Source organism: Anabrus simplex, chromosome 2 (genome assembly GCF_040414725.1).
Source record: "Anabrus simplex isolate iqAnaSimp1 chromosome 2, ASM4041472v1, whole genome shotgun sequence".
NCBI lineage: Eukaryota > Metazoa > Arthropoda > Insecta > Orthoptera > Tettigoniidae > Anabrus > Anabrus simplex.
In genome coordinates this window covers 144,639,521-144,655,071 of record NC_090266.1, presented here as the reverse complement: position 1 = coordinate 144,655,071, position 15,551 = coordinate 144,639,521, and the positions used below count along the sequence as shown (strand labels likewise).

Genomic DNA, 15,551 nt, shown 5'->3' with positions numbered 1-15,551 from the left:
CTATTTCCAGTTTGCGTACTCGCTCCTGAAGTGCTTCTTTGTCCAGTCCATTTTTCATGATGATCTCACCCAGGCATTTGAATTTGTCTACTCTGGTGATGTTCCCGTATTTTGTATGGAGTTTTGGAGGAGCCTCTTTGATGTTAGTCATTACTTCTGTTTTCTCAAACGATATCAGCAAACCAGTTTGTTCGGCAATTGCCTTTAAAATTTCAACTTGAGCTCTAGCGGTTTCTATGTCGTTTGAGAGAACAGCAATATCATCGGCAAATGCTAAGCAGTCTGTTGCAATCCCCTTGGATTTGGTTCCTATTCTCAATGGACTATAGTTGGTTTCCTGTAATCTCATCTGCCAGGTTCTGATGATCTTTTCAAGAACACAGTTGAAGAGTATCGGGGATAGCCCATCACCTTGTCGGACTCCTGTTTTGATGTCAAAGGAATGCGAGAGACATCCGTGGAACTTCACCTTGGATTTTGTATCGGTCAGGGTGGCTCTAATTAATGCCAGCAGTTTCAAATCAACTCCGAATTCATTTAAGATGTTTAGCAGGACTTCCCGGTCAATGGAGTCGTACGCTTTCTTAAAGTCCACAAAGACAGACACATACTGCTTGGACCTTAGTGTACAATATCTGATGATCGTTTTGAGATTTTGGATCTGCTCGGCTGTTGAGCGACCTTTTCTGAACCCTCCTTGGTATTCACCTATTTGATGTTCGACTTGTGCTTCCAAACGCTCCAGGATGGCAAGTGATAGAATTTTGTAAGTCACGGGTAGCAAAGATATTCCTCTGTAGTTGTTGATGTTTTTCATGCTGCCTTTTTTATGTAATGGATGGATCAAAGCTATTTTCCAATCTTCGGGTAGGGTCTCCTTGTTCCAAATTTCTTCTATTTGCTTTTGCAAGATATCAAGTGATTCCTCTGGGGCATATTTCCATAGTTCTGCTACTACCGAGTCTTCCCGCGGCGCTTTGTTATTTTTGAGACGGGCAATGTGGCGCTTGATTTCATCTCTGTCGGGTGGTCTGGAATCTGGGTACCTGAGTAAGGGTTCCTTGGTCTCAATGGGGCTTTGCGGTTTAGAGCAATTAAGTAAATTCTTGAAGTAGTCTGCCAGAACGCTGCAATTTTCTTCATCTGACGTCGCCAGTGTGCCGTCCTTTCGCTCAAAGCCTAGAGATGGTGGTTTATAGCCAGTGAGTTTGCGTTTGAAGGCTCTGTAGTACTCTCTGCTTTCATTCTTCCTAAAGTTTTGTTCTATCTTTTCAGTGAGAGATTTTTCGTATTTACGTTTCTCAGTTTTGAACACCCTAGCTGCTTGGACACGTTGGTTTTTGTAGGTTTCCCAATCATTTTCTGATTTCGTAGAGTAGTACTGTTTCCAAGCATTGAGTCTTTCTTGGAGGACTGATTCGCAGGTACCATTCCACCAGGCATGCTTTTTGCTTCTCTTGATTTTTGCAACGTCTTTGGCGGCCTCAACAAGGAGACTTTTGCCATTGTTAAAGTCACAGTCATTTGGTCTAGCCTTCTCCTGGAACTCCTCGACCCTTTGCCGAAGTTTATCATTGTCGAAGCGTGTGATCTGTTTGGTTGTCTTCCTTGTGTTTGCGGGAATTGGTTTGAATTTGATAAGAGACATATAGTGATCTGAGGCCACATTGATGCCTTTCTTTACCTTGACATTCATAATCTCAGGGCTGTTTCTCCTGGAGATTGCAACATGATCAATTTGGAACTCTCCGAGAGTTTGGACGGGAGAACGCCAAGTCATTTGCTTTCTGGGTAGATGACGAAAGTGGGTCGACATGACCTGCAGGTTGTGATTTTCGCAAATGGACACCAGTCTTTTGCCACTGGGATTGGTTCTTTTGTGAGCAGGGTAATTTCCTATAACTTTCTTGTACTTCTGTTCACGACCTAGTTGGGCATTGAAGTCACCCAAAAGAAGCTTGACATGGTGTTTGGGGATTTTGTTTAATTTTTCATCCAGCAGGTCCCAGAAATTATCAACTTCGTCTGGATCAGACTTGTTCTTATCGTTTGTAGGAGCATGTGCGTTAACTAGAGCGTAGGTTTTGTTCACGCATTTAATTGTGAGTGTAGACAATCTGTCATTCACAGGTTCGAAATTTGCAACCGATTGAAGGATCTTGGTTCTAACAGCAAACGCAGTTCCAAGCATCACAGCTCCATTAAGGATTCCTCTTTGCGCTTTGCTCTTGATGTTTTCTTTTCAAGTGTCAATTTCATGAACCTTTGACGTGTGATTCAACAAGGTTTTTGAGTCAAAGATTCAAGTGTCAATTTCATTAATATTTGACTTATCCCACTTACAATGAATCAATGCAGTATTTAAAGCAAAAATTTATTCGACAGTGATACAAGTGAGTTGAATACCATACAGGGGACTTGTGTGCTTGTCATGCCTCACTTCTCAGTATATTCGTGTGAGATCGAACCCCGCAACGTGTGCACCTAGAAATTCAAGAACTTCCAGATCCTCCAGAAATTCGAGAAATTCTAGAATGTCAAGAATTTAGCATCAAGGATGGGCGTGGTCCTTCTCCAGACCGAGCCCAGTAATCATCCCGGAGTCCGGAGGTTTCAGCCTGCTACAACGCATCAATTCAACTCATTTACAAATAAAAGGTGATATGAATTTGTTTCAAATGAACAATAAAACCAGATTTTCAAAAGAATATAAATTCAATGAACTAATACCCGTCTCTGTACCAACTCCAATGCTTACGTTCCACCCCTTATAAATATTCCATGCTCTTCAAGCTAGTATCAGCGGCTACAGACATTTTTCCTGGTACAAGATATATATGTAAGAAAACATAAAGGTCCAGTAATACTGCCTTGAATTCCCTCTTAATTATTACAAGGTCAGATAAAGCTTTGCCTACTTTAATTCTCCGAGATGTATTTTCGAGTACTTTCTAGTACTGCATGAACTATACCAATGAATTTTCATTCTAAGTGATACATGTGCAGCAGGTCAGTATTACTTCCCTCAATATTGTCACATAGCAGTATTTCGAGGCGCAATGACAATAGGTTTAATATGCCAGGAAGACACTAATACCTCTCTAATGGATCATTTGGTCTGCTAAATTGGACAAAAATGATTCTTTTATTGTATTTCTGGACGTGTCTAAAGCTTTCAATTCAGTTGGACAAAACATATTCTTATGATCATTTAAACAATCTGGAATTCCAGCTAATCTATACCGAATTGTTGAAGCCTTACTAACTAAAAACACTACTCAGATGGTAGCAAATTTAAAGAAAACTAAACCAATTTATTTGAACTGATGTATACTCCAAGGCAGTCACTTATCCCCAATTATTTTATTCAACACTAACGGATGACACTTTGGAAAACCTAACAGAAATTAATATAAATTAACATAAACACTCCATTAGTGATGAATTGCCCAATTAGGGTGCTTTTGCATTTGCAAATGAGTCATAATTGGAAAAGATATTAAACTGGCAGAAATATTAGTCAGGCAGAGAATAAGGTGACAGAAATTAGCATTGTAATTGATGATGGTGATGATGCTTGTTTAAAGGGGCCTAAGAGCTAGATCATCGGCCCCCTGGCATTGTCATAAATGAGAATAAGGGTAAATGTATTATTCTCAACAAGGAAAAATTAAGCAAAGGTGAATCACATTCACTTCATAACTCTTTTATTCAGTTATTCATCCATTCATTAGATGATTTTATAACCTCCAACTTCATTGTTTTTTAGAATTATTTAAATTTGTACATATAACTTCACTTACAAACTATTTATGTTTTAAAAATCAATATTCACTGTATTGCATATTCTCTATCTCCAGGCAGCCTCTAGGGGGAGGGAGAATTTATAACAAAAAACAGATAATTCAAGAGTGCATCAAATATCTTGGTGTTTTAACTCCTATGCACCTGTAAGCGGACTGATACGCGCTTGAGCAGCTGGGCCAGGACTCCACAAGCAGCCTGATACGCCGGGGTGCAAGGTCGCATATTGGAGACGTGACATCTGTTGGCTTTTTCCGGAAACATTTCTAATTGAAATCTGTTCTTGGTGTCTCAAAGTGTCACTAGAGTGCTCTGGTATGCTTCTTTGGCAAAGAGAATGATTAAAATATCGATCAAGAAATCTGTATTCTGTTGTTAACAAGATGGCTGAGAAGGAAGTTGCTTGCTCCCGCGATATGCTCAGTAATAGCGAAATTCAAAGCATACTTGATGTTTCAGGCTCTGATTTTAGCAGCGATAGTGAGGAAGAAGTTATTAGTTATCCTGTGCATGAATGAACACGAAATGTATCACCAGAGATCTTTCGCGTAGTAATATCGTATGACATGGAATGCCGAATGAACTTTCTCCTGCCCCTCAAGATCCGATTATGACTGCCGGATTTGAACCTACGATCTTTGTACCTGGATGTGAACACTTTACCACTGATCCTCAGACTGAATCTTAATAATAAATAATAATAATAATAATAATAATAATAATAATAATAATAATAATATACCGAGACATACGTCTAAGTTCGTATTTGTGAGATAGGTTCAAATCTCATCATTCGCTGCCCCGTGATTGGTTTCCCATTAGTTCCTTATTTCCAAACCAGGGAAATGTTAGGCTCATGTCGTACTGATTTTGTATTATTTCCTTATTTCAAAATCAGGCAAATGTTAGGCTTATGTCGTATAATTAAGGCCATACCACATACTAAAGAACTTCCGAGGTAGGATAAGTTAATGAAAAAATTGTAAGTTTTCAAAGGGATTTTTAATGTTATATTTCTGTATTGCTCTGTTTTTTGTGTCATGAGCAATAGCGTGGAATTCCTCAATAATATAAAACAGGTCCCATGATAATACGCGCAGTCCACTATACTGTTTTAACCGAAAGCTTGCAACACCAAGGTTGCCTACTAAAAAGTTGACGGATTCCTAGCAATGTCAGAGCAAAGGGCGGGTGGGTGCATATGGGTTAAATGATGAAATACTGCACATTTAAATAAGTAAACATCACTACCCTGTTGCATAATCAAGCTCTCCAGCTTGATGGAGAGAAGGCAACCTTCAGCCATTTATGACAGGATATGTCTGGTATGTCGTGTTAGAGTATCCCACTTCGCATCTCGACAGTGGTAGGATTGTTCTTTTGTGCTACAGAATCTCTCCCACATTTTAGATGCCCAAATTCTCCAGTATCTCTGCATACCCTTTTATGAAATTGAAAATATCCTTACTAAAACTTTTAAGGATTCTCCTCAAATACTTCCTGCTTAAAATTTAAGAACAATTTTTTTCACTTACAGAGATTAATTCTTTTGGTAGAATTTATGCATTAAGAAATTCATTTCATTTGTACTGATTTCCAGATCCTTGTGTCAACTGAATTGGGATGGATCAGGAAAATTAGGCTTACTGGCTACGTCTTAAATCAAATGGGTAGTCCTAAAATATTTTAACGAATCATATGTGACCTCGAAAACAGTTCAAAGCAAGCACATTTTTACGATGACAGCAAAATATTCACGGCTTTTTGTATTGGAAGTGAGCATTTTCTAAAGTCTACATATGTCCTTTTCTGTGCAGGGTACCACTGAAAGACTTCGTAATTTTTTTTTAGGAAACTGTACTTTAATTGAAAAAATTCATAAAAATTGAAAGTACACTTGTTTACTCTGAACAAGTATTTTGTAGAAAAAAAAAAAGCCCCACTAATATCTAACCTTGACTTGATCTTTCAGTTCTCTACCAAGTAAAGATGTAAAGATTGTGGTGCATGCCACTGTAAGGAAAAGTGTGCTCCTTGTGATTTTCACATTTTTAATAGTTAAATGTGCAATGACTGTGGCAAGAAGGGTTCCTTCAGAAGCTGTTGTTACTAAAGACCAAGCAAGTTGGCCATGCGGTTGCGGTCGTGCAGCTGTGAGCTTGCATTTGGGAGATAGTAGGTTTGAACCCCACTGCTGGCAGCCCTGAGGATGGTTTACTGTCATTTCCTATTTTCACACTAGGCAAATGCTGGGGCTGTACCTTAATTAAGGTCATTTGGGATGTAAAACAACTTGTAAAAAATAAAATTCAGAATAAGACTTGAAATACCACTCGCTTCTGGAAAAGCATCTGGTGAGTGACAAATGTGCTATGAATTATTGCATGTGGTAAGGCAGTGAAGGACTGTGGCTGGCCACCATCAACTCAACACGCCGAGCGGGAGGGAGAGGTGTCATAAGATTTCCTATGGCAGGACTCCCACTCTGGTGTCTAGCGCTCGCTTTATGGGATGGCATAAAACTCAACCCTGGTCCTCGGCAGTGCATAATAAGCAACACAAGTGGTCCAAAAAACAAGTGTATATTGAGTGGGATACCTGTAATGTATGGAGTCACAGAACATGTGCTAAAATTGGTACGGAGTACCGGTTGATTAGGAAAGGTACATGTAAGTGGACATGTTGGCAGTGTGCTATGCAGCCCTTCACCGACTCAATTTGCAATAATATCAGTGATATTCTCAGTGACTCTGTAGATAGTGTAAATAACCTGAACTGAAATTGCGCATGGCTTTTAGTGCTGGGATGTGTACGAGGACTTCGGCTCGCCAGGTGCAGGTCTTTTGATTCGATACCCGTAGGCGACCGAGTCGTGATGAGGATGAAATGATGAGGACACATACACCCAGTCCCCGTGCCAGGGAAATTAACCAATTATGGTTAAAATTCACGACCCTGCCAGGAATCGAACCCGGGACCCCTGTGACCAAAGGCCAGCACGCTAACCATTTAGCCATGCAGCTGGACACCTGAACTGTACATTTGTAAATAAACACTTCTCCCTCGAATGCAGATAACTTCTAGACTGAATGAGAAACTGTTTAATTTGAGCTGTCTAAGGGCAAGGTCTCTTACACTCTTTGTAGTATTAGTCAAGTTACAGTATGCTGCTGATAATGCAATTATAGCTCACGAGGGAACGGTACAAAGTTGGATGGCGAATTTCGATTTGATTTTTACATATTCGTGAAGGTCTTTTCAAGCTGAAACAGGTAGTGGAGGTCTAATTTTTTGCTGGTCCTTTTTAAGGGGGGCATTTGGGCGCTCCAAGTTGGTGGTGCGCACCCAGAATTGTACAGTACATGTCGGCACACGTCAGCGGCTGTCTTGCCTTGCCTTCCCTCTCCACTCGTTCAGTTCACCACTATCCCCCACCACATACGGCTGCCTACAGTTGAGTATATGGACGGCGAGCCCTATTCTATACAGTAAGTTCTCCATGACTGATGGCTATTCCACATACAGGTGCACTGGATTCTTTGCTTAGTTATAACCGCTTGCAACATTATTTCAGCTCTTATTAATGCCTACGGTGTTAATATTCAGGCGGCTACAGAGCATTCCAATAAAGAGCAAATGGATTGGTGAGGGTAGGGAGTTGTATTATCCCTAACACATTCTCCAGAACAACTCCTACTTGACAAACCTTAAAAAGCGTTTGAAAATTTGGTTCTGAAAAGTAATCAAACTAGTCAGTAAAACGTTTAAAACAGACAAAGAAGTACAACATGAAGTGGCTGAAAAGCTTGTAACATTAATTAACGAACTGCAAGAAGAGAAAGAGATCCCGGATGCCAATATCTGGAATTCGGACCAGTCCCGATTCAATGGCAACACAGAGAAGTTATGATTTTCGTGGTGAGAAAGACGTTCTTGCTATGCTTGTTTGCCGAAATAGTTTTACTGTACTCCCACAAAGTGCAATATCACATTTCCAAAGCTGGAAAAATGGGACATTTGTTCTTTATAGTTTTCCAAGATATTACTGGAAAGTTTGGACCTAGTGTACAAGAAAGTATCAAAGCCTACATGGATGCCTTTAGATATGCCATCATTGATTGTTCATCTTCTGGGAAAATGGGGAAAGAGCCTGGACGTGAGTGGTTCCAAAACGTTTTTCATCCGTAATCACAGGAAGACTGAAGAAATCTTCTCACAGATTCATTCAGTGGCCAGGGCAAAAATGCACAACTTGAATCTCTGACGAACAAACATGTACAAATTGAACACATACCAAAAAGAACTACGTATCTTTGCCAGCCACGTGATATTCGACTCTTCTGACAACTAAAATGTTTAGTCCATCGAATGGAAAAAATTTGCTGAGTAAGGAATTTGTGCGGCCAGTCTAAATAAAAACTCAAAAACAGACTTTTCATTATAACTAGTCAAATGCTAGCTCATAACATAACCAATTGCAAGCCGATTGTTTAGTACCAATGCTGAAATATGCTTTGAAAGCATGTGGTTATTCCATTACTGACTATATACCACAATTTCATACTATCTCGCAAACTAATTCTGATGATTTGACTGATGAATTGTGTGCTGGAATTGACTGTACCAATTTTTCGTTTATAAGTTGTTTTCCTGTGTTTTGTTATTCACATTTTGTGTTAAATTTTCATTATGCCATGAACAATAAACCGATGCCTGACTGTGTTGAACCCTTTGAATGTCGTGATGATGCAGATGATATTTGACTATGTATTATTTGTATGTTAAGTAGTGATTTGTAAACAATTTTTATTGTTTATTCCATAATGAATTAATCTTTGCAAATAAAATATCCCAACTAACGTCAGTCTTAACCCGCCATCCCATGTACACAACTGTAGGCTGCCGTATGTGGTGGGGGACAGTGGAAAACCAAACAAGTGGAGAGGGAAGGCGAGGCAAGACAGCCGCTGGCTGTGAGCGCTGACGTGTGCCGGCATGTACTGTACAATTCAGGGTGCGCACCACTAACTTGGAGCTCCCAAATGCCTCCTTAAAATGGACCAGCAAAAAATTAAACCTCCACTACCTGTTTCAGCTTAAAAAGACCTTCACCAATATGTAAGAATCAAATTTAAAATTTGCCGTCCAACTTCGTACGGTTCCCTTGTCAGTCTGAAGAACTAGTGTTAATCATCAATGCCGTTTGAACTGCATACAGAAAGATTGGTCTCAAACAGAATACCAGTAAAACACAGATTCTCCTGGAGAAGGACATAAACCGATCAATGTCTCCACCGATGGAGTGAGCCTTCACGTAGTAAACACCTTTCCTTACCATGGCAGCATCCTCTCATCAAGTGCAAATAGAGATTCAGAAATCCAATTTAGAATCAACCATGTTGGAGCATCCTTTGCTAAATTACGATCCCGAGTCTTTGACAATCATGATGTCAATGTTGCAACAAAGATCCTCGTACCGGGCGAGTTGGCCGTGCGCGTAGAGGCGCGCGGCTGTGAGCTTGCATCCGGGAGATAGTAGGTTCGAATCCCACTATCGGCAGCCCTGAAAATGGTTTTCCGTGGTTTCCCATTTTCACACCAGGCAAATGCTGGGGCTGTACCTTAATTAAGGCCACGGCCGCTTCCTTCCAACTCCTAGGCCTTTCCTATCCCATCGTCGCCATAAGACCTATCTGTGTCGGTGCGACGTAAAGCCCCTAGCAAAAAAAAAAAAAAAAAAAAGATCCTCGTATACAATTCAGTTGTAGTTCCCAGTTTACTATATGGATCTGAATCCCAGACATGCTAAAGACATATTAAAATGCTGGAACAATATCACCAGCAATGTTTAAGAGAATTCTGCATATAACCTAGCAAGATAGATGAACAAATGTTAGTGTACTTGAAGAGGCAGAGGCCACCAGCATACAAGCCATGGTTTTAAGAAGTCTGCTACAATGGACAGGGCATGTAATACGCAATACGCATGCCCGACTATTGCATTCCAAAGCAAGTGTTTCACTCTGAGTTAACAGTGGGTAAACATAGTTTGAGAGGTCAGAGGAAGTGATTTAAAGATTTAATTAATGCTAACATGAAGATGGGCTAACTTGATGTTAACAACTGGGAGACCTTAGCCATCCTGGAGATCACTAGTTTATCATGGCACACTACTTTTTGAAGAAAATGATAAGAGGCAACGTAGAAAAGAAAAAAGAGCAAAATAGGAGAACAGTGGCTGTTCCACCTCAGACTATCTGCCATCTCTGCAGCAAATTGTGTGCCTCCCACATTGGGCTCATAGCGAAGAGGAGTTCTGTTTGGAAGACCAACCTACTCGTTTTTGAGTGTTTGTTACTGTATGCCATTTTGCATTAGTGTGTTCTCCATTCAGTATTTCGTAAGTCTTGTGTCAATTCGGTAGTGAACAATTTTAACTCCAACATGCCAAATGTAAAAAACTGTAAAGCTTTTTTGAGTGGCAAACATTCCATTTAGTAAATTAAATAACAATGCATTACAAGGTTTTTTGGAGAAGTACACCAGAAAGTCTATTTCAGATGAGTCAACAATAATGAAAAATAATAATGGTGTTATGACAAGAGAATGACAACAAAATCAGAACAAATCTGGACAGTAAAAGCATTCGGGTCTCAATGGACAAGACCAGTAATTCTATGAGTCGCTACGTTGCGAGTAATCGTTCAGAGTGATGAAGAAAAATGGGGGAGACTTTTCTTCCAAATTGTGAAGTCTTTGAGAGGGCAAACTACTCCACTATAAGCAAATTGTTTGATAAAGCAATGAATGAGTGGCCTAATGGAGTCCAGTATAATTCTGTATTAGCCACAGATGCACCATACAAAGAACTCCCTTAAGTGACTGTTCTCAAGAATGGTACTGTAACCTGCTTGGAATTTGCTAGCCACAGAGTTGCAGAGGAAATAAGGGGCCACTTTCCAGATATAGACTAATTGGGAGTTTGCACAGAGTTGTTCTGAAATAGCCTCTTCCACCAGCTCCATTGCTCACTAGGTAGGGAACCTGGTTGGATACTTGTGATTATCATTGTGAACATTTTGACATTGTGAAAAATATCAAACTCATTTGACAGCAACAGTACGATATCCATTAAAATTTCCCAAGACCTGCTCTTCAACTCAATGAAATGTAAACTGGCATATTAACAACATTTTGGATTTCTGCCAGGTATCGCCACATCCTCGGAACAACGTGGTTGCTTTATGTCAAAGCAAATGGTCCGAGTGAAATCAGTTTGAAGAATGGAACCTGCCAATATTAACAAGCACCTGTGTCTTCAGTCAATGTTGAAAAGAGCTTCACAATTCTCATTTAATTGACAATCGCTTGACCTTCACATCTGAAAATTTACCGAAGGGGTTCATAATTTACTACAGTGCTGCACCGAGTGAAAAATAATTGGCTGTGTTGTGTACCAAGATCAAAATAAAGGTAATTTTGAATTTTAAAAGATTTTTACAGTTATTTTTTAAGGTCATTAAAATCTGGGTCCTAGTTATCACCATATTCTTCCCATATTCCCAGTTCTTTTTCATGTTCTGTCTCAGAATGAAAATGGGTTCCACTGTTGATCACATATTGCTGTCTAAGCATTTGATATGGATAACTGGCTGGATATTGGACAGATTAAACAGCTGCTAAGAAGTAATTTTTGATAAACATTTAGGCTTATAAAATTTCAGTTTAATGGAAATAATAACACAGTTCCAACCATTCCAGTATAATAGCATTTCATTATACTATGGCACCTATATGCAATCTTGCACTGTGAAGTAGTTCTCCCCAACTTCTCTCCTACAGATGCACAAGTGAAAATGATGGCAAATTCAAAAATTTAAATAAAGGTATAATGAACAATGGCTGAGGAACTTCAATACCAGAAAAAAAACAATCTGATATACAACAGAAAACATCCAAACTAGGAAATATGGGAGAACTGTTTAATTTGCATTAAGCTAATGGGGAGTCATTAAAAATCTTTCTAAAACTAGAAAGGACGTACATTACAAATAGTTGCATTTCATTATAAACACTTTCAAAATCAAAACCAGAAGGGCAAATCGGTATTCTTACCTGACTCTGAATATCTTCCACATCTTTGTGGGCCTTGTTTTGCAAAGGTACTTTATAGTTGTAATCCTGCAGAAGAAATATAATCATGTTTAAGCAACTCACCGAAGTATGTTCAACACATTCCACCAATCATCGTTTCAATCATAACAGAGTTCCCAAATTTCTATAAAGAATTAATTTAATCCCAACAAATACAAGAGAAAATACAGTAAAAATATTTACTCACCATAAATTTGTTTTTATCCATAACGAATTTGGAAGCTCTACAATTTAAGCATGGACCTGAAACAATGGTGTACAATCAAAACTATTGAAGAAATCTATTAGAAAATAGTCCATTGTTTTAATGAAATATGATTGTGCCTGATAATTATTTATCCAGGCAATTATGTTAATGTATCATATCTGAAGTCTGTGTAGTAGTAGTAGTAATAATAATAATAATAATAATAATAATAATAATAATAATAATACGTTAGTATATCTTCAGTCAACCTCCGTAGTGTAACAGCAACACTACCTGTCGAAGGCCCAGGTTTGATTCTCAGTACTGCAAGAAATTTAAGATTGGCAGGAGAGCTGGTAAGTGGTTTAAGATATTTGCAGCTCATTGAGAGAGTCTCAGAAAACAGCTGCAGCAACTCAAGGAATCTCTAACTGTTACTAGTATTTTCAAAAGATGCCTAAAAGTTATAAGTTTGCCCTGAAAAGAGGTTCCTTAACCCTTTAACTGGGAAATAATTTCAGAACATCAACCAGCCAGTGGGTAATTATTCAGCAAAACACACACTTTGGAATGAGTACTGTAGCTTGCAGCAGATGTAAATTAAAAAAAAAAAAAAAAACCCATGGCACTACAGCCCTTGAAGGGCCTTGGCCTATCAAGCAACTGCTGTTCAGCCCAAAGGCCTGCAGATTACGAGGTGTCGTGTGGTCAGCACGACGAATCCTATCAGCCGTTATTCTTGGCTTTCAAGACCAGGGCCGCTATCTCACCGTCAAATAGCTCCTCAATTCTAATCACGTAGGCCGAGTGGACCTCGAACCAGCCCTCAGGTCCAGGTAAAAATCCCTGACCTGGCCGGGAATCCAACCCGGGACCTCCGGGTAAGAGGCAGGCATGCTACCCCCTACAGCACGGGCCGGCGTAGATGTAAATACTCAACAGAAAAATACATTTTACTTGATTTATTTAAATTATGAGTGATATAGTAGAAATTCAATAGCATTATGTTACTACTGTTTTTGTTGTAAACCCGTAAATCTATATATATATAAAATAAGAATTTTGTCTGTACATTGCTCAGAATTTGAAAAGAATGGTATTTCTGTATCGGTCATGTCCACAGTTGCAAGGAAATGCACTTTTTACTTTTCCGTAATTTCTGTCTGTATGAACACACATCACGAGAAAACGGCTGAAGAGAATTTAATGAAAATTGGTATGTGAAGACTGGGGATGAGCCGCTACAATCTAGGCTATAAATCATCTTACTCACGCTGAGTGAAATGGTAGTTTAGATGAAGGCCTAAAATTTAATTCTCAAATATTTTTATTATTAGTGGTCCTATCGATAAATACTACATAACCTAAGTTATATAGAATTAAATTTCTGATCATTTATGTCATACATTGTTACCGCACCTGCTTTGATAACACAGATATTCATGAATTTGTATGTTTGTTGCCATATCAACGCCGAGCCACGAGAAAATGGGTTAACAGAATTTAATGAAAGTCGGTATATAGAGAGGGGGGGATTATGAAACTACAGATTAAGTTATAAACAATTTTATTCGCCCTGTATGAAATTGTAGTTTAGGGTAAGGCACCCAAAATTTAATTTTTAAATACCTATGTTATTGGTCCTATCGAAAAGTACTACATAACAAACATTATAGAGATTACAATTTCCGACCATTTATGTTTTATTCAATTTCACCATACCGATTATGATAAGAGTGGTATTTCAGAGTCGGAAGAAAACTAAATGTGAAGGCCTGCAATAATGAAAGCACATAACATTGATCAACAATAACATTACATTGACCATTGTTTGTGGTGATGTTCTTTGTACCTTATGCTGCCGCTCAACTCGGATAGATGGGATTACAGCTGCGTACCGAGTATAACAACCTGACTGAATACTGGCGGGAAACAGCTGGGGAGTTAGAAAACTTTCTTCAACATGTCATTCCTTTGTTTCATATATTTTCTAATACCGTTCTGCTGGTACGTAACTCACTGGTTCATCATAGTATTCCAGCTATTCGATCCCTACTCTGACGTGCTGGTCTAGAATTACAATTTAGGCATATTCCAAATTATAGCACCACAATTCATTAAGTAACTCAAAATTCAACCCTGAAAAGAGCCATTTCAAGAAGAGCTTCTTCCTCTTCACTTTTATTAAATTCTACATTCATTTTATTCAAAATTAGCAATGGGTTTCTCCTCTGGCTTGGAGGAAAAAAATTGCCTCCAAGTCAGATAGATTTTTCTGCCGCCACTGTAGTGAATTGAGATTTTCCGACTCATCGGGTACTCCTAGGAAAGTAATTAGTAAAAGGGCATAGTTTTTGCCCTGGGGCTCTTCACTATTCGACCCCCGCCCCCCACCGAAAAAAGGCCGAGTATTCACGCGTCACGGCTGTCTGCGGCCTGGTCATTCCAGCTCTGGAACTTTGGACTGTTAGATCGGCAGTGTAGTATTGTTCGTTAAAAGGAGAAAATGTGCGGTTTTTCATTTAATAGAGCATTTCATGTGAAATCGTTGCTTTTACTTGCGCCATTCCTACTGACGTCATTGTAACGACCTGTGTTCATTTCAGTTGAGAAAACCACTAAGACAGTCTTTCTGAGGATGTAAAAAGGCAGATGGAGAGTGAGTATCTGCCATTATAATGAAAACTCCCCAACCTGACTGTTAATGATTTTAGGCAAGCGGGCCTAGCATTACAATGAAAAGTCCCTAACGCAGTCTTCATATGAGAAAAGACGTTTAGCGATTTATCCGTTGCGTTTCTAGGGTAACAGTACGAGCTATGCAATTTAATACAGTCTTGCTCACAACATGTACTCTACCTAACCTACAATTCTGTATACAATGTAGAATTCCGTAGCGAAGCACGGGTACATCCGCTAGTATATACATATATACACAATGTGTTCATACAAAAGTGAATTTAAAAAGTGTTCCTTTCATTATTATGATATTTTTCAAGTTTTCAGATATGCATCAATAGGTTCTACATGCTTTCTGGTTCATAGGTCATTCAGAAATTGTGCACAGTGTGGTAAATACGGAAGCAAGGGCAAGCACAAAGTGCCATGTCACATTTCTCACAGTAGTAGACAGTTTCCCGTCGCCTCTGGTTTGACAGACACACACCACAACGTTTTCTTGAGCGATTCCTACATCCGGTCGGTGGATTCTCAGACAATTCAACGTCTTTCCTAAACCAAGCCATTATCACGTCACACGTAACAGTTTACCATCATATACAGACCAATTTACAAAAAGTTATCAGAACATGGACAATGGAGTTCGCAGAACAATTGTACCGTAGTAACAACAACAACAACAACAACAACTCGCAAATTTAGTTATTTCAATGTACATATACACAAA

General features: G+C 39.1%; 1 protein-coding gene across 2 annotated transcripts in view; it reads right to left on the bottom strand.

The window, feature by feature from the left end:
* The window catches only part of LOC136862709 (kinesin-like protein KIF3B), a 397,790-nt gene that overhangs the window by 294,853 nt on the left and 87,386 nt on the right, over window positions 1-15,551 (bottom strand). For both annotated transcript variants that reach the window (XM_067138926.2, XM_067138927.2), the window contains exons 4-5: window positions 12,146-12,201; window positions 11,920-11,985 (exon numbers count right to left, since the gene is read on the bottom strand). In XM_067138926.2, coding sequence (XP_066995027.2) covers window positions 11,920-11,985; window positions 12,146-12,166 — 87 coding nt within the window. In that variant the 5' untranslated portion in view covers window positions 12,167-12,201. The remainder of the gene's footprint in view (window positions 1-11,919; window positions 11,986-12,145; window positions 12,202-15,551) is intronic.